Raw genomic sequence first — 19,881 nt, forward strand, 5'->3', positions numbered from 1 at the left:
CCCCTCCCAATTATTTTTAAACTCAACTCTTCAAAGGAAAAAAATGTCACAGAGCCATAGAAGTAGAAATGCTGGAACTTGCCTTTTTCTTTTTATCTTTCGTAGGAATGGCATTTTAAAACATGAACTTGTGTCAGACACTGAACAGTCTCCACGCAGGAATGAATGTTTTGATTAAAAGTTATTTAATATCTCTGGTTCCTTGGAATTGTGCCTAAAGCTGGGATATTCTTAGCTGCAGGTCTTGTGCCTCCTTTGACTAGATAGAAAACTGGCTCAACATCTAGAGGGAATAAATGGCATTCTGAAAATAGTTACTGGATCATGTAGGTGTTTATATCACAGAGGATACTGATGTGTTAGGAATCAGGAGTTAGAAAAGCAGGTTGGTTTAAGGAGAGGTGTATCAAAGCCACATCTTTCTATAGCCCCATCACTTCGTCCACTGATTCACAGGCTTTTGTTTAAAATCAGGTGTAAGATACTACACTTGTATGATAGGCCTAAAGACTAGGATTCTGTATAATCTGTATGTGGTGTTTCTTAACTTGCATTTGTATTTAAATCAACGAGGGTTAAAGACATTTAAGCAGTTGGCAGATTAAATAGGATCTAATTTTTTAACTGCTTTCAATGTAAAATAATGGGGACAGATTCTCACAGCCTCTAAATTTGTGTTTGAAAAAAGGAAAAAGGATAACTCCAGTCCAAGAATGCAAATAGAATTTTGACTCAGTAAGTATGGCTCTCAGTATACCCTCTTCTCTTTAACTCTCATCCTTTTCAGGCCAAATATTTATAGAGCATTGAATTCTTTTTCTAGCTTTTCCAACAGCATTTCATGCACTGAGATATTGATGCAACATAGTTAGAAGTTGGGCCCTCCGGACCTGTATTGTGCAATGGCATTGTGCTGCTATCATAAGGAGATTCCATTTATTCCAACCCCCAAGGTCCTGTCTGTACTTGTTTACAGGTCATCTGGATAGCAACTAGTGTATGTTCAGTGGTATGAGTGTTATCACGGTAACCTTGGCAACCGAGCTAGCTCTGATTTCAAAACCTCAGATGCTGCATCATAAAATTAGATAACAGAATTGACATTTAGCTACATGTCTGTCATATAAATTAAGCTCCAAGAATGACTTCCTTTATAGCCATGTGCCTTAACATGAAAATAAAGGCACCAGTTAGAACAATTTTGTACATATACATGCTATTCCACATTTAGGTGCAAGATGCGTTTCCTCAATTCTTTCTCTATGATTTTGAACCTCAGATATTGCCATATTACTCTTACTGTGCCAGAATTCTTGGCAGCTTTATTTTATGATTGGGACAAAGCTTATTGCAGAGCTGCACCAGATATCCTATATAAATAGGATTATGAATAACAGAAAGCTCAACTCCTAAAAAAATGTAAAATTCAAAGCATTCTTGACTTTACTGGATACTGTTATTTATGCTAATTAGAAGTAAGACTGTGCACAGAATATTCCACTAACTAAATCAGAATCCCAAAGACAAGACATGCTTCCCTTTCATTTCAATAGTAATGCATATTTTACACACATTATATTTTCTAGTGCTCAAGAATATTTGATAATATCTTTATTCCAAGGGCATTCTAAACATGCAGATGGATACACTCATGTGCTTTGAGTCTTAGGTCCTCTTTTATAATTTGTAAGTATTTTAATGTCAAGATTTTCCCCTTTATTTGTTGTGGCCTGGCGCAGTTTTTCTTTGGATATAAATTTAAAGACTCAACTTGTGAGTTACATTTAATGTAAGCACCCTGCAGTTTGCTGCATTGCAAGTGAATATTTTTAGAAATTTTATGGTTGCCTGGATATATTTGTTTGTCTTCAATGATATGTAGGGAGAAAAGCTCATTAAAGATTTAAAAAGAAGGTGTTTTGATTCATCGACTTGATTCTTCTCATTACATATACAATAAAGGCAATAAATTAACATCGAATAAAATTATAAGTTTATTTCTGAATGTAGCTGCAAGATAGTCTTGCATCCTTGGGCATAACTTTTTCTATTCTTTATAGTCTTCTGCCTCCGTGTTTTCAAAGTCATGATTCTGCATATTTTAACCTAGAAAAATGATTCATAATTATTAAAGACACCTTTTAGCAGCTGTCAAACACCACAACTGAACAACTGTTATGTAAAACAGTTCTCTGGCTTCTAGAATGGTAAGTTACTATATAGAAAATGGAAGATCCTGATGTCAAAAATGACTATAAAACAATTTTTCTTTTCCCCATATACCCTGCTCTGTGTCATATGTAACATTTGAGAAATCTGCTTCCAGCATTTTCTCATCTTACTAGCCATCCATCTAACTCTTGCTAGCTTTATGTTAAATAATACCTTCTTGCCTTCTACCTAGTAAAGAGTCAAAATTCCTGCAAATTCAGAAATTTTTCTTTTCAGGAACAGATAAGTGGTTGTGCTCTCTACATTTGCGCTTAAGTGAAAAGAAGGGCAGAAATCCTTCTGTGTATTTGCCAACCCTGTACAGCAAATACCCGTTACATTTTCAGTCATGTTTAAACTGTTTGCTTTATCTCATTGAGTCATCATCATCTTTATGTTGAAACTGGAAAATGGTAGTTTCTTTATTATTTTCTTTTTATCTTGAAACTATTTCTGGTGATGAACAGAAATAGTTCAGCATGTGGTGGTTCCAGGAATGAGTCCAGTGTGGGTAACCATCTAGAACATAAAATAACTTCACTGGAAACTTTTCAATGCAGAGGCATTCTGCCATGCAAGATGGAAATGAACTCAGGCTGTGTTGGTGCTGGAATGTGGGGGCTTATCAGGCTGTTTGCATGACTCCGAGATATATTTTAATATCCGGTCATTTTTTTAAATTGTGACATGATATGGCATTAGATGGATGTGGGGAAGGGAGGAACTACAGTGATAAAAGAAAAAGAAAAGCTAAAAGGCAATACAGCGTCTTTTGTGATTTCCTTTTAGGTCCGATGTGGTGGTCCTCTGTTTTTCCATTGCTAATCCTAATTCCCTAAATCATGTGAAAACCATGTGGTATCAAGAAATCAAGCACTTCTGCCCTCGCACACCTGTTGTTCTAGTTGGCTGCCAGCTAGATCTCCGCTATGCTGATCTTGAAGCCGTTAATAGAGCCAGACGCCCTTTAGCAAGGTAAGCCAAGAGACTCAGTTTCACTGTGCCTGCCAAATTAAAATTTAGAGATAGAGGAGATGTCTCTGTAGCCTTGGGTGTCTCTTGATGTCTCTTCGGTGGCCCTGGGACCCCATCCACCAGCCGTATGCTTTCAGTTAGCTTGTGAATCACGAGGGGGTATGTCCTGGCTCTTCTCATGCTCACCAGCACCTCTCAGGCAGGAACCCATTATTTGGCCAATGCTTAAAGGGAATTCTCTAATTTTGACATGATATGTATAAAAGTGCTTGGAAATTTGTAAAGTAGTAAACTAAAAGTTAGCTACTCATAATAATGTCTTTCTTGAAATTACTATAATGAAGTTAACTAATATTCAGAGCACTCAGCCACAATTCTTGGCCCAAGGAGCATGAGGTTCATACAGATACACATATCCAAGTGCTTTTAATCTTCTCATTTTCTTCAATCCAACCTCTGAGCATATATCCAGAGGGAACTTTAATTCAAAAAGACACCTGCACCACAATGTTCACAGCAGCACTGTTAACAACAGCCAAGACATGGAAGCAACCTAAATGTCCATCAACAGATGACTGGATAAAGAAGTTGTGATGTATTTATACAATGGAATACTACTCAGCCATAAAAAATGATAAAATACTGTCATCTGCAGCAACATGGATGGCCCTGGAGAATGTCATTCTAAGTGAAGTAAGCCAGAAAGAAAGAAAAATACTGTATGATATCACTCATATGTGGAATCTTAAAAAAAAAAAAAAAGAGAGCAACTAATGAACTTATATATGAAACAGAAACAGACTCATAGACATAGAAAACTTATGGTTACCAGCGGGGGGAGAGGGGTGGGAAGGGATAAAACAGGAGTTTGAGATTTGCATATACTGACAGGTATATATAAAATAGATAAATAAGTTTATACTGTATAGCACAGGGAACTACATTCGATATTTTGTAGTAGCTTATGGTGAAAAAGAATATGAAAACGAATATATGTATGTTCCTGTATGACTGAAGCATTGTGCTGTACACCAGAAATTGACACAACATTGTAAACTGAATATCCCTCAATAAAAAAAAAAAAAGTATAGCCTGCACAGCTGTGGTTCTGCTATAACCCCAGCACTACTCTGTGGATCCTCCTTCCAAAGGTTTGGCCTCCCTGGGTGAGATTAGACTGTGAATGTGCCTCGTGTGGCAGCCAAAAGGGCCTAGACTTTATCCTTCTCTTTTTTTACTTTTTTTTTTTTTTTACTAAAGTGTAGTTGATTTACAATGTTAGTTTCAGGTGTACAGCAAAGCAGTTCAGTTACACATATACATACATATATATACACACACATATATATTTTCAGATTCTTTTCCATTACAGCTTATTACAAGAAAGTGAATATAGTTCCCCGTGCTGTACAGTAGGTCCTTGTTGTTTATCTGTTTTATGTATAATAGCGTGTATCTGTTAATCCCAAACTCCTAACAAAGGGCCGAGACTTTATTTCACAGGCTCTGTGGAACTAGAGGAAACTTTTTTTTAAAAATTGTAGCTAAGTCCTACTTGTATTATGTAAGGATATTTTTGTGCCACAGTGAGAACCACAGTGAGCTAAAATGTGGAGAATCTGAAGAAAGATTAGCTAAGAAGCTTATGCACTAGTCCAAGCAAAGGATGATGAAGGTCCAACTGAAGAGAGTGGAAATGAAGAGAAGGGGTGAGATCTGAAAGAAGGTTCCCTAGCCCAGTAGAGGAGATGAGCTGTTGGACGTGGACCATTTAGTCTAGAACTAGGAAGTTCTAGACTCCGACTGCTTAGTAAAGATCTCTCAGCACTTCACAAATGTGACCTGTAGAACAAAAATAATACCACCCATAGGGTTATTGTGAGGCTCAAGTGAGAAAATGAATATGGATTCATTTTATAGAGCAAAGTTTAAGCATAAGGTGATAATGATGAAAATGATGGTGGTGGTGGTGACAATAATGAGGATAACAGCTAACATTGATTAAGCAGTTACTGTGGAACAGGTACTAGGCTGGACAAATGACTCATTTAAACCTTTCAATAGTCCTTTAAAGAGGGAAAGGTATAGCTCAGTGGTAGAGTTGTGTGCTTGAACCATGAGGTCCTGGGTTCAATCCCCAGTGCCTCCACTAAAAAACAACAATAAATAAATAAACCTAACCCCCACCCCAAAAATACAAATATTCCTTAAAGATACAAATACTCACTGTTACCGTTCCCATTTTACAGATGGGAAAACTGAGGCTTAGAGAGAGGTTAAATAACTTGCCCAGGATCAAATACCTAGTAAATTGCTGATACTTAAGTTATTGTTGTAACTACTGAAAGCATTTTTTTCTGCAGTCATTAAGTCTTTTATATTTGAAAGACTCAAGTTTGGTAGATTTTTCAAGAGTCCAGTTAAAAGCTTAAAGAGGATTTTAAATGTATAGTTCAATTAGATGCTTAGCTAGGCCCTGGACATTATTTTTTCCCCCTCAAATAAGACCAATTCTAATTTAACTGTTTTATTTCAGGCCCATAAAGAGAGGGGATATTTTGCCCCCGGAAAAAGGCCGAGAGGTGGCAAAGGAGCTCGGCATACCCTACTATGAAACAAGCGTCTTTGACCAGTTTGGAATCAAGGACGTGTTTGACAACGCAATCCGAGCCGCGCTGATTGCCCGCCGGCACCTGCAGTTCTGGAAATCCCATTTAAAGAAAGTTCAGAAACCTTTGCTTCAGGCACCGTTCCTACCTCCAAAAGCCCCTCCACCAGTCATCAAGGTCCCAGAATGTCCCTCCATGGGGACGAATGAAGCTGCCTGTTTACTGGACAATCCTCTGTGTGCCGACGTCCTGTTCGTCCTCCAGGACCAGGAGCAGATTTTCGCGCACCGAATTTACCTTGCTACCTCCTCTTCCAAGTTTTACGATCTTTTTCTAATGGAATGTGAAGAAACCCCAAATTGGATCGAAGGGGCTTGTGAGACTGAGAAGCAGAGCAGGGATTTCCAGGAGCAGGCATGGAGTCCTGACCCAGACGAGGAAAGGGAAGAGGGCATCCCAAGGACACCTCAGGCCAATCACGGCAAGTTCTCAAGCTGGAACCTGCTCCAGCAGGATAGCCCGGGGCTGGAAGCTGGGGGCCCGGTCGGGGAGACGCAGCCTCTGTCGGGCTGGAGTAAGGGGTTCGTTGGCATGCACAGGGAAATGCAAGTCAATCCCATCTCAAAGAGAGTGGGCCCCGTGACCGTGGTCAGGATGGACTCGTCCGTCCAGCCAGGCCCTTTCCGGACCCTGCTCCAGTTCCTTTATACAGGGCAACTGGATGAAAAGGAAAAGGATTTGGTGGGCCTGGCTCAGATTGCCGAGGTCCTGGAGATGTTTGACTTGAGGATGATGGTGGAAAACATCATGAACAAGGAAGCCTTCATGAACCAGGAAATTACAAAAGCCTTTCACGTCAGGAAAGCCAATCGGATAAAAGAGTGTCTCAGCAAGGGGACATTCTCAGGTGAGTGGGTTCAACGGCAAAGTCAACAATACCTTTCGCTATGTTTTCTCAAACATTAGCCAAACATGATCAGGGGAAAGGATAACCATCCCTAATATATGTAAGTACTTTATTTCCCCATGTACCTAAGTTACATGTATTCACTTCATTCTCATCAGACTTAAGGGTTAAATATGGTCTCCATTTTGCAGATGGAGAAACTGAGGGACAGAGAGGTTATATAACTGACCCATGTGGCACAGGTAGGAAATGGTCAAGCCAGGATTTGAACCCAAGCTGCCCCCTACAGCCCTGTGGTGTCATGATGCTTCTCTAGGGAGGTCAAGTTATCCCTGAACCTGAGCCAGTCAGCTTGATGCTCACAATCCTTCAGGATCCCTCCCTGACCAAGTCTGTTCTCCACGGACCCTTCAGCACTTACCCGTGACAAAAATCAGTGACCTTTGGTCCTGAGGCCACTGAAATCCTTGAGGCGACCTTGGTGACCCTCTGCACTCCCATACAGGCTGCCTCCTCTGTTTCTCTCCCTTCTCCTTTCGGCCTCACTCTCCTTTACCCTGCTCTTCTCTGTGTCTCTTGCCCCCTCTTTGCCTTCGATAAGTGTGCCGAGTGCTGCCCGCAGCGCCCCTGCAGAATGGCTGAAGTGCACTGGTGGCCCGTATCCAAGAGGGGGTACCAGCCCACACCTGCACCGTCTTACATGCTTGTGCTGTTTTTCTTCTGTAATTGTCCTGTGTGTGTGTGTGTGTTTTGGTATAAAAAACTGACTTCCTGACTTCTCTTTATGTGGGTACTTCTGCTTTTATCTGTATCTTTCATAATGCCTATCATTGTAACATCCATTTAATAAGTGGTAACTACATCTGTGGCTTAATTTTAAAGCTTTGAGTAATACTTACTCCGCACACTGACCATCATGGTACAGAAGCAAACTTGAAAGTTAATGAAAAGATACGTTACAAACCTGCAGTAAATTAAACCATGGACCGAAAGTGAAGGTGATGAAATCTCCCTCTCCTACTGCAGAGGCATAGTAACGAAAACCAGTGTGAGCCTCAGGTGGATTCTCTCTACAATAAATATATATGTGTGTATATAAATACATATATTACAATTAAATTTTTAAGAAAAATTTAAGTATGAACTAGATAATGAATGATATGAGGGAGTTACTGCTAATTTTCTTAGGAATGATAATGGTTTGGTTATCTAGGAGTATGTTCTTATTTTTAGAAAATTCTTGGTAAAGTAGCTAGCAGTGAAGTATCATGCTGTTAAAAAATGTTTACACACATGAAATATATATATACATATATATACACATATATATGTATATATATAGCGCTAAGGCAAACATGACAAAATGTTAACCATGTGACAAATGTTCCATATGAAATGTTTCATCATAAGGATGAACAAATACTCCACTCCTCTACATTACTTTATGGTTCAGAGAATGTGTGTTGTGACCTGATGTGCAACTGTAAATGCTCACTCCTTAATCCTTGGAGACCGTGGAGAGAAGTAGGTGTGCCCGAGGCAGGGGTGGATGCAACATCGGTCATTAAAGGTCTGGGAGAGAATCTGAGACACAGGCTGATGAGTACAGGGGGGTGGAGGGGGGGCTCTGGGTGAGGCTGGCTCACGGTTGTGCTTCCTCAATCCTTGGGCAGATGTGACATTTAAGTTGGACGATGGAGCCATCAGTGCCCACAAACCGCTGCTGATCTGTAGCTGCAAGTGGATGGCTGCCATGTTCGGGGGGTCGTTTGTAGAAAGCGCCAACAGTGAGGTACGTGCCTTCCGAAAAGCCCCAGTGGTATCTTTATGAACGCGCATGTGTATATAAGGTGTTTAACTAGCCAGAGGACTTCAATTCTTTAACTGCTTCCTTGAAATAGTCTTTTAGGCGGTACTTGAGTCTTAGGTTACCCTCTTCCTGATTCTGCAATTACGAGGTAGGATTGTCCACCATTCACTTGTTACCTGTGAGCCCCTCAGTGCTCTTATATCCTTTCATCCTCACAGCTCTCCTCATCCCTGAACACATGCTCAACTGTATTTTTTTTTAACAAATGTCACCAGGCAAGATACTATCAATCACATAAAAGAGGGGTCATGCCTGTCCCCCCAAGTTCCAGACAGTGAAAAATTTCTTCAGTCAGTTACCTCCTGGGCTCAGCTCTGTCCCTAACAGATGAGGGATCTTAAAAAGCCACCTCGTGTCTCAGTTCCCTTATCTGCAAGATGAGGGAGGCACGAGATCACCTAGGAGGTCCCCTTAAGCTACAGCACTCCCTGAGGCTCGGCCCTGACTTGCCTTCTCAGAGGGGTTGTCAACTCTGGGGAAACAGTAACGGAGCAAAGGGTTACTCCTCCAACCAGGCTTCTCAGTGCTTACTACGTCTAGTGGAAGCCACTGGGTCACCTGTCAAACCCTGGCCCTGTCTCCAAAAGTGGGTTATTCTCAGAGCACAGAGCAAGAGACCCTGTATCTTCATCTTTTTACAAACTGTTCTAAAAGAAAGAAAAATTCCCTTCAAGAATTAGTTTGGAGGTAGGCATTTTTTGTTGAGTTTTGCAAGTATTTCTTAGCCATCTTTAAAAACACACACACACACACACACACAGGGACACCCCATCAAGTTTACTGTCCTCAGGGGCTGGTTTTGCTTATCCCAGCATCTCTCCAAACTTTGAACAGAAATACAGAAAACAATGGCTAATTTTTCCAGAGGGGCCCTCACATCAGAAATCTGAGCACTGCCTTTGTGACCCAGGAGCCTGCATTTGCATCCCCAAGTAGGGAAACAGAATCCTAGCATCACAAGCCAGGGTGGCTGGCCGTCACTACGCCCCTCTCCTGTTTCCAGAACAAACTGCAGCTGCTTCTAAGCCAATCCCCAGCAAAAGACTGTCTGCTGTTTGGAGAAAAGATACTAGAATTATCCTGATGACCTTTGCTGGTATCTCCCAGCCTTTGTAAATCAGGAGGTCCTCTCCTGTAGCTACATGCAGTCTTTCCTGAACCCTACAAGGTGTTTGGGGGCACTGATACCAAGACACTACAGCTGCTGGATGCTGCCCAGTGACGAAGGGGCTCAGATCCCCAGTTCCCCTGCGTGCAAGCTGTGTGGTCTTGGGCAGGTACCACCTTTCTGAGCTCCAGCCTCCAGCTACAGCCTCCCCATCTGGAAAACACGTTAAAAACGCAAAGCGTGGCTGTGAGGTGTGAGTCAGTACTTGTGAAGCACCTCGTAAGCCCAAAACACGCAGTCGCTGGCGTCAGTCTTAGGTTGATGCCACTTGCATTGATGATATGCTTCCCTTCTCACTTCCAAGAAAATTTGGGGAAGCCACCAATTAATAACGCCTCATCAGGTCAGCATGTCACCGACCTCAGTCATCTCCAGAGATACAAAGCCCGGAGGCTGGCTTCCCTGATTTTTCCAGGTCACTGAAGTGTGTGCTGGTGGTGCCACGGAGCGCCTGCTATTAACCCAGCAGAGAGGACTCGATCAAGGTCAGGAGCCCAGGCACAAAGGGACACTGTCGGAGCTGACCTCACAAATGCTAATCCCCTTTATCCCTTCCCAGAATGGACTGTAATTGTCTCCAGATTAAAATGTGCCAGAGAGGTGACCAAAACAGAAACTTGGCAGCAGATGTGAACACACAAGTGTAAGGTGGTATAACAGCCTCTCCTGGAGGCGGCACCTGTTTAGCGTTTCCCCCGGGGACCTAACACCACCACCCCCACCCGTCAAGAACAGTGAGGTCACTCACTACTTAGAATGCAGCTGAGCCTGATAGAGACGTATAGATTCAACCCAGCTCAAAAGACAAAGACCATGGAATCAAGCAACGGCAGGTCTGTGCCCAGATAGCTAATCTGGGAAGAATGCTGTGAGCCACGGCCATGTCCACCCTTTCCTGCCCATTCTCTTTATTTCCAGGATAGACTATAACATTATATAGCTATGAACTCTAGTCTCAGCCTGAACTTGGGAAGTGACTGACCCCCTTTAACCTGTGTTCTCATCTGCAAAAATGGGGACAACAGGAGAACTTTCTTCAAAGGGCAAGTAAGCATAAGAATACACATGTAAAGCATCGAATTTAGTGCCCAGAACATACACATGCTCAGGAAGTGTTAGTGACTATTACCCTGGAGGACCTTGTTAAAGTGTTTCCATGAGGAGTTAAAGATCTTTGTCACCTGAAAGCCCTAAGGTCACCAGCCCCCAGTTCCCTCCCTGAACCAGCAAAGTATGGCAGAGGTAGTTACGGGGGTAAGAAGAAGCACTGGGTTAAAGACTCAAGAAATACTCCATAGTTAATTTTGGCCCATATTCACATGGACCTTTCTAGGCCACCTTTTTACTCTTTATTGTCTTTTGAAAATCTGACATCCCCCACAAAAACCCAGCCTATTTTTTTTTTGCATTAATAGAATTCACATGCATATCTAGAAAGAAATAAAATATGCCCATTGATGTTACTTTTTTTGTCATTTAATATTTAAGAGGACACTGTATTTTACTTATATTTTTCTCATTACTTTTAATGTAGCAGTAAGCATAATTCTCTCCCCAGAGGTACTCAGCAAGTGGTTCATTAAAAATGCATGCCTGGGTTGTAGTAAGCAATGCTCTGGATCTAGAATATTTTCTCATTTTCTATAAGACCGTCTCTAATTATAAGCCTAATAGTCCGAGTTGATCTTTGCAATTAAAATTTTAAACCAACTAAACTGGAATATGGGTCATAGTTTTAGAGTAGCATTGTATTCTCTTCCATTACTCTTATTTTTTTTTAAGCTACATCCAGCAGGTAGGATGCAAAATTTTTAATTCCATTTCTTTTATTCATATCATTTTTTAAAGTTCTACAGAAATGGTCACTCTGTTGCTATACAATTAATTATAAATGTTGAAACCACAGAAACAGCCTTAAAAAAAAAATCAACCATGAGGGGGAAAAAAAAGCATGTTCTGAAAGTGTTTTGAGTTTATTCTCATTTGCTGGTTATCTGAGGGTTCCTAACATTATTTGCCATAAAGAACCAATGCTTTAAAAAAAAAAAGTTAGTGTTGTATTAAGCAGGAAGGAAACAGCAGGTCATGGATGATTACAAATGTCAGAATACTCCAAAGATATTGGGAGTATTGGGGCAGGGCTGCTTGCTGGAATTTGTCATCTGCTGCTGTCAGAAATAATTTCTATTTAAGATGTCTATTTTGCCATTATGTGGCATACACTCTTACCAAAAATTGCTAAGATAATCTGAATAGCTTCAAAATCCATAATCTCAGTGAAGAAGAAAAAACTTTAGATGTCATCTATTTCAAATCTCTCCCATGTAACAGATGAGGAAACTGAGGATCAGAGAGGGTGAATGACTTGTCAAAGGTCACACAGCATTGTAGTGTCACAACCCTGGGCCTGCCTAGCCTCTTGCCCTGTCCTCCAAATCATTATTTTCAGAAACAGCAGACATTCCCATCCCTGTGAGAGTAGGTGTTCACAGGAAGCTCTGGGTTTTTTAAAATTTATAATCACTAATAAACACTTTATAGCACTTAGCAGTTTATAAAATGTATATATTTTTACTATCAAAATGGCCCAAATTTTAAAATTTCACAGCTTAATTAACCTTCAATTATCTAGCTGTACTAACCCAGACACCATTCTAGAGAAGTGAAATTTTGCCATATGTTCATACACATAGAACAAGTTTCTGTATCTATAAATAAATTCACATCTAAGATAAATGTATGTATATGTAAACATATATATACACAAATATAACCAGTGTTAAGATTAACTTGAGTAGTAATTAATTACAATACAACAGCTTTTTTATTTTAAAATAGTATCAGTAACAGTTTCTACTTGCCAAGTTTTATTTATTGTAGACGTGATGCTAGAAACTTGAAATGATCACACTTGTCAAGTCATGGATGGTAGTAACCCATGCACCTTATTAATAGAATCACAATTGTTTTCTCTCTATCAGAGAGGGGAGCAGGTAATTTTCTCAGTATTTCTAGAATTTTTCTGGGCCTTCCCTTTGATACACTAAGGGAAAGGTCTGTCTGAAAGGTTATTCCCTCTCTGAGGTAGCTGGTGGCCATGCAGGAAAATGATACAGCTGGTTACTATAGCTTAAACCATTCTGCAACCACACCACTATAGAAGACTGCAGTGGCTGTGAGCCCCTTGTAGATTGTGGAGGCATTTTATAGACAAATACACACACACAAATATATGGAGAGAGAGATTAGATATACAATACAGATATAAATAATACATAGATGTAATCATACATAGGTGTATATTTTTATATACTGTATAGAGGTTTATTCAGTACCAGAATTAAGAAGTCTATAATTGTTCATTCTATTTATTATTATTATTTAAGTTTTTATTTTAGGTTGTTTTTTTTTTTTAATTTTGTATTCTCCTCCTAACAGGGGCACTGGGGACCAAAGTGTTGTACCACTGACCTATACCCTCCACCTTAAAACTGTTCATTCTTTAGAGCTTAGAAATCTATTCTTAAAAACTGTTAGTGAAATATGGTGCTTTATTGCATTGTAGCTTTATTCCTTACCATGAAGGGTTTCCGGTCCTGCACAGCAGTTCTGACTATAAACTTTAGAATTGTATTTCCTGGGTTCACATATTGGTCCCAACTTCCTAGCTCTGTGACCTTGGACACAGGACTTAACCTCCCTGAACCTCCGTTTCCTTATCTGTAAAATGGCAAAAATCATAGTCTTTTCCTCCTAGGACGGATGTAAGGATCAAAGTAGGTAATGCATGTGGAAAGCTTCTTAGCACATTACCTTGTGCACAGGAGGCCTTCAATTAGGCTAAATCTTCTAATCGTCGTCATGCCAACAGCAAGCACTAGAGGTACCATTCTGCACCATGCCAGAGCACACCTCATGGAGTGAGAGACCGAAAATGAAGAATAGCTGCTCTACCGTGTACACCCCCACTGACCCATGCCCAGACACTGGGAACTCCGCTTAGCACGCCGTCCCTGGTGCCCTAGCAAACCCTAGCGTATATGTGTATGGGCAACAACTATAGGTAGTCAGGAGGGAGATTAGGGGGAGCCAACAGTGAACAGTTCCCCTTGCCTAGCCATTCCCCTACATGTCCTCCCAGGCAAAGGTTTCTCTGGAGTCTCTCAATCTGCTGATACCTGATAATGTTCCAGTAGTTCTGAATCTAGGTGCTTGTGCCGTAGGAAAAATACTGAAGTGTGTATATCATGCAAGCATATATTGATAGAATGTTGGAATCAAGCCAATCGCCGTGGCAACGGGGGTGGTTGCTCATGCTCTGTTTTGACATCTCAGAGAGCTGGGCTGTATCGTGTGTCGGCAGCAGTGCGGTGTGCAGCTCCCCCCGGCACCTGTCATGTTGCTAGGAGATTTCTTTCCCCACAATAGAGTATTATAAGGTACTTGGCAAGGAGGGCCTATAATGTCATCATACATTTACAGCCCATTTGTCTGATTTATAAGCCCAAATAGCCATTTAAAAATTCCAAATCAGGCTTTGTCAGGCAGCCCCACTCTTTTGTCATCTACAAATCAAACTGTTATGTTTAAAGCCGTAAATAGTGAATGACTTCTAAGCACAGCCTCAGAGCAGGTGCCCCAGACCCACTAATAACCAGTCCCCCAGTTGGGCTATTTACGAGCAGTATAGCCTGAGAATGTGCCCCCTGCTTTCTTCAGCAGAACTTACCTTTTCAAATAACATTTCAGGTATACCTCCCGAACATAAACAAGATGTCAATGCAGGCGGTATTGGATTATCTCTATACCAAGCAGTTGTCACCTAACTTGGACCTGGACCCACTGGAATTAATTGCCTTGGCAAACAGATTTTGCCTGCCACACTTGGTTGCACTTGCAGGTAAGGCTGATGACTCGGGGCCATGCAGTGTCTGTCTGTCATATTTATCAAAAGCACATTTAAGCAAAAGCAAGATTTCCAGGGAATGAAAAATTAATTTTTTATCACCCAATATAGGAGTGCCCTGTGTAGGGTGACAGGAACTGATCAGATGTATCAGACAGCCCAACTCAATTCAACAGCTACTTCCTAAGCACCTACTAGGTAGCAGGTCTTGCTCGGTGCCGCATATATAAACATGAGTAATGCATGACCACTGCCCCCGAGGCCCATGCTGTGTGCACTCTGCCTCATCAGTGGACCACAGAATTGGAAACAAAATTGTTGTGTCCATTTATCCCCATAACGTGCTCAGACACAGCCTCCAAGGAAGAGGCAGTAGGAGGCGGTGGTTAAGAACATAGGCTACAGACCCAGGTTGCTTGTGTTCAAATCCTGACTCCACCTTTTACTGGCTGGATGACTTCATACTTGACTTAACCGTTCTGTGTCTCAGCTTTCTCTCTCTTCAAAATGGGGATATTATTATTCTACAATAGAGCTGTTATGAAGACTAAGTAAGATGTGTGCATTATATATACAAAGTCCTTAGAACAGTGTCTGGCACCTAGTAAGCATTATGTAAGTGGTTTTCTTAAAGCTATTTTAGAAAATGTTCCGAAATTGTCAAGATCATTTTGGGAAAAAGGGAAAAAAGGAAATTTGGCTTCACTTCACAAAATCTTATGCATCATTTCTACATTTGTTCAGTTGGTAAGCTGAAGCAGGTCTAAACAATATATATGCATTCAAATACTCTCTTCTTGAATCTGGACCTTTTGTTTCATTCACCAGAGGTGTCAGTTAGCAATACGGGTGTTTACTGCTACATTTAGTTGACTCCTACTAACCATGAAAGCAGAGATAGTGCCTGTTTTGTTCACTGGCTTGTCCCCTACACACAGAACAGTGCCTGAGCTTATTAGGCTCTCAATAAAAAATTATTGAATCGTTAAGTGAAAATCAGTGTATGAACAAATCAACCAGCCATATCTGCACTCAACTTTCTGGCAATGCCTTTAGAAAAAAAGATGTATTTCTCTGTACTCCAGGTTTCTACTACAATCAACCAGCTGGAGATAAAAGATTCCTCCTTACCTTCCTTCTCTACCAGTTGAATAGCAAGAGATCAAAGTTGAAGTATTGCTGTTCAATTTTTGTAACTGTCTTTAATCAATACACCTGGAGTCATAGAGCCAAATGAGTATTATTGCTTTTTAAATACTAACTCTAGGAGGCTTCAATAGACAATTCCTTTTTTTCAGAAGAGTCCCAAATCATTTGACTATCTACAGTATTTACAATATTTACCCTTTGAAGATAAATTTGATTGTTTTAAATAGTCAAAAGTATTTTGGAACCAAATCTGTTAAATAAGGTTTATGATCAGTCTTGAAGTAATGTCATTTTTGCATAGATATTAGGTATGGTGATGGAAACATGGGACTGACTTCTCCATGAAAGAAACCGACCCAAAGAAACCTTCTTGTATGAATTACAGACTCCCATGTATGTTTTCTTATTAAATGCTATTATTAACTGTTATGATTATTTAATATACAGCTTCCCAAGATGATTCCTTTACTCATTTATATGGTGTTTGCTGTTTCGTGTAAGTGTTTCGAACATAGTGTTTAAAATACATTGTGATTAAAAAAAATCAGTTTCTAGGGTGAAAATGCGTTGCAAGCCAAAGTGTTAAGTGAATACCAAGAAATACTGCACTTACCTAAAATTCAAAACCCAATGACCTCTGGGAAATATAGTTCCAAACAGTTTTTTGTTTGTCAATCCAACAAGGAAGTGTTGGCGAACGAAACCATGTATATCTAGATGCCACATTGACCAGACAGAGACATACTGACCGACGAGTATGTAGAACCAGAGCAGAAAGTAAGCATGAGTTGGATAGTATACTAGATTAGAAGCATAAATGCAGTGCCAGAGATGAAAAAGAATATATCAAAATGACCATACTGCCCAAGGCAATCTACAGATTTAATGCGATCCCTATCAAATTACAGGACATTATTCACAGAACTAGAACAACCAATCCTAAAATTTATATGAAATCACAAAAGACCCAGAATTGCCAAAGCAATATTGAAGAAAAAGAACAAAGCTGGAGGAATAACCCTCCCAGACTTCAGACAATATTACAGAGCTACAGTCATCAAAATAGCATGGTATTGGCATAAAAACAGACATATGGATCAATGGAACAGAACAGAGAGCCCAGAAATAAACCCACAGACCTATGGTCAATTAATCTTCAGCAAAAGAGGCAAGAATATACAACAGAAAAAGGACAGTCTCTTCAGCAAGTGGTGTCGGGAAAACTGGACAGCAGCATGAAAATCAATGAAGTTAGAATACTCCCTCACTCTGTTCACAAAAATAAACTCAAAATGGCTTCAAGACTTAAAAAATACAAAACAAGACACAATAAATCTCTTAGAAGAAAACATAGGCAAAACATTCTCTGACATAAATCTTAGCAATGTTCTGCTAGGGCAGTCTCCTAGGAAATAGAAATAAGAGCAAAAATAAACAAATGGGACCTAATTAAACTTATAAGCTTTTGCACAACAAAGGAAACAATAAGCAAAACAAAATGACAACCTACGGAATGGGAGAAAATATTTGCAAATGATAAGACTGACAAAGGCTTAATTTCCAGAATATATAAACAACTCATACAACTTAATAACAAAAAAACAAACAACCCAGTCCAAAAATGGGCAGAAGACCTAAACAAGCAATTCTCCAATGAAGACATAGAAACGACCAATAGGCAAATGAAAAAAATGCTCAGTATCACTAATTATCAGAGAAATGCAAATCAAAATTACAATGAGTTAGCACCTCACACCAGTCAGAATGGCCATCATTCAAAAGTCCACGAATGATAAATGCTCAAAAAAATAAAAAAAAGGCTTACTGTATGATCCAGCAATCCCACTTCTGGGTATATATCTGGAGGGAACTCTAATTTAAAAAGATACATACACCCCAGTGTTCATAGCAGCACTATATATAATAGCCAAGACATGGAAGCAACCTAAATGTCCATCAACAGATGACTGGATAAAGAAGTTGTGGTGTATTTATACAATGGAATACTACTCAGCCATAAAAAGGAATAAAATAATGCCATTTGCAGCAACATGGAGATCGTCATCCTAAGTGAAGTAGCCAGAAAGAGAAAGAAAAATACCATATGATATCACTCATATGTGGAATCTTAAAAAAAGAAAGAAAGAAAGAAAGAGGACACTGTGAACTCATCTACAAAAACAGACTCACAGACATAGTAAACAATCTTATGGTTAACTGGGAAAAGGGGTGGGAAGAGATAAATTTGGGAGTTTGAGATTTATAAATGTTAGCCACTTTATATAAAAATAGATTCTAAAAAAGTTTCTGCTGTACAGCACAGGGAACTATGTTCAATATCTTGTAACAACCTTTAATGAAAAAGAATATGAAAATGAATATATATGTATGTGCATGACTGGGATATCATGCTGTACACCAGAAATGGACACACTGTAACTGACTGTACTTCAATTTAAAAAGAAAAAAATATATATCAACGTCAAGGAACCAGAAATGCGGGGCCAAGATTGTACCCTCACACGTCAATCCCAGAGGCCAGCCAACAACGCAGTCTCGGAACCATAATTTGAATTCAGTTCAGAAGCCTTGAACACAGCTTTGAAGCAGAAATGGCCCTCCTGCCTAGACTTTTGTGACTTCTGACTGAAGTTCCCTCCAATCTTTATAATCTAAGAGGTTGAACAATAATGTCCCCCATCTGCTGCTGTTGAGACAGATGTACACTTTCAGTTTTAATTCCCCATTTGGACTCATTCCTGTTACTCGATCCCTACACTGTCAGAGTATTGAGAACTGGAGTGATGTGAGTGGGGAAACTGTCCAGCAGGAAGATAGTGCGGAGTCTAGAGGATTCTAGGAAAGTGCTGGACTGTCCAGAGCAGCACTCTCCAAGAGAACTTTCCGCAGTGATGGAAACGGTGAGTGTTCACTTTTATCCAATACACGTGGGCTGCTGAGCACTGAAATGTGGCTAGTATTGCTGAGGACCTGAATTTTTTTATTTGATTTGACTTTAATTAAGTTTAAATAGTCTGATGTGGCCAGTACTCACCATACTGGACAGTGCAAGTCTACAGACTCTGGTCATTTCAGAAGGGCTAACAAGTGTCCCCAGGGTCACTGGTGCAATGGCTAGAGACCAGAACTCCATGTGCTAAGAGGCCACATATCAGAGTGGGCCCTAGATTCAATCTGCATGGCTGGAGAGCTGTCCCGTACTTCCTCCTCTCTTAGGGGGTCCCAGACCAGACCCTCCAGGCATTAACTCTCCCCTGTTCCCTCTCTCCCCCAGAGCAGCACGCCGTTCAGGAGCTGACCAAGGCTGCCATGAGTGGCGTGGGCATCGATGGGGAAGTGCTCTCTTATTTGGAATTGGCCCAGGTTTGTAGCCATTTGCTTTTCACCTTTTAAGTGTGTTCAACCAGTTCACTTAATGCTGATAAAACACTGCTGTTACATCTGTCTAAATAAAGATGTCACCACCGAGTCACAGAGGCCCCCTGTGTGCAATGAGAAGATCTGAGAGTTTTACATTTCAGGCACCATTCACCCTGCTGGGCTTCATTTGAAAAAACAAGGACCCCACCCCCACGCCAGCCCCATTATCCCCCAAGGCACCAGCTTCACAAGTGGGAGAACAGCTTGGGGCAAGGGAGGGGAAGGCTCTGTCTCTCTTGTTTTGAATTCTTAGACACATATTGGCTGAGATCAGAGTTTCTAGAATTCCGGGAGGTCCTGTGATGCCCCACATCTCGTTGTAGCTCTCCTGGGGTTGTTTTTGTTTTTTAATCAGTATTTGTTACTGTTGATGTTGTGATTCCATAATCCCAATACCCACTTGCCTCTTCCTCCAGAGAGGGTCTGAGATCTAGCTTCGGCTTTGTCACGGAACAACTTACTTCAGGCACAAAGTTAAATTCTGCCTCAGTTTCCTCATCTGTAGGAAATAGGGTTGGCAGTTCACAGCCTAGCAACCTCACAGATGATGTGGAAAATCAAGTGGGAGAGAATGTTCCAAAAAGTGCACTGGAGAGGGTATTCAGAGTTTACCTGTCCCTGGCTCAGACTTACTGGCAGAGTTTA

General features: G+C 40.6%; 1 protein-coding gene across 8 annotated transcripts in view; it reads left to right on the plus strand.

The window, feature by feature from the left end:
• The window catches only part of RHOBTB1 (Rho related BTB domain containing 1), a 66,473-nt gene that overhangs the window by 43,590 nt on the left and 3,002 nt on the right, over positions 1–19,881 (plus strand). For all 8 annotated transcript variants that reach the window (XM_072971458.1, XM_015243408.3, XM_072971457.1 and 5 more), the window contains 5 exons: positions 3,001–3,186; positions 5,723–6,702; positions 8,376–8,494; positions 14,490–14,640; positions 19,091–19,179. In XM_072971458.1, the coding sequence (XP_072827559.1) occupies positions 3,001–3,186; positions 5,723–6,702; positions 8,376–8,494; positions 14,490–14,640; positions 19,091–19,179 (1,525 nt within the window). The remainder of the gene's footprint in view (positions 1–3,000; positions 3,187–5,722; positions 6,703–8,375; positions 8,495–14,489; positions 14,641–19,090; positions 19,180–19,881) is intronic.

Source organism: Vicugna pacos, chromosome 11 (assembly GCF_048564905.1).
Source record: "Vicugna pacos chromosome 11, VicPac4, whole genome shotgun sequence".
Classification (NCBI taxonomy): Eukaryota; Metazoa; Chordata; class Mammalia; order Artiodactyla; family Camelidae; genus Vicugna; species Vicugna pacos.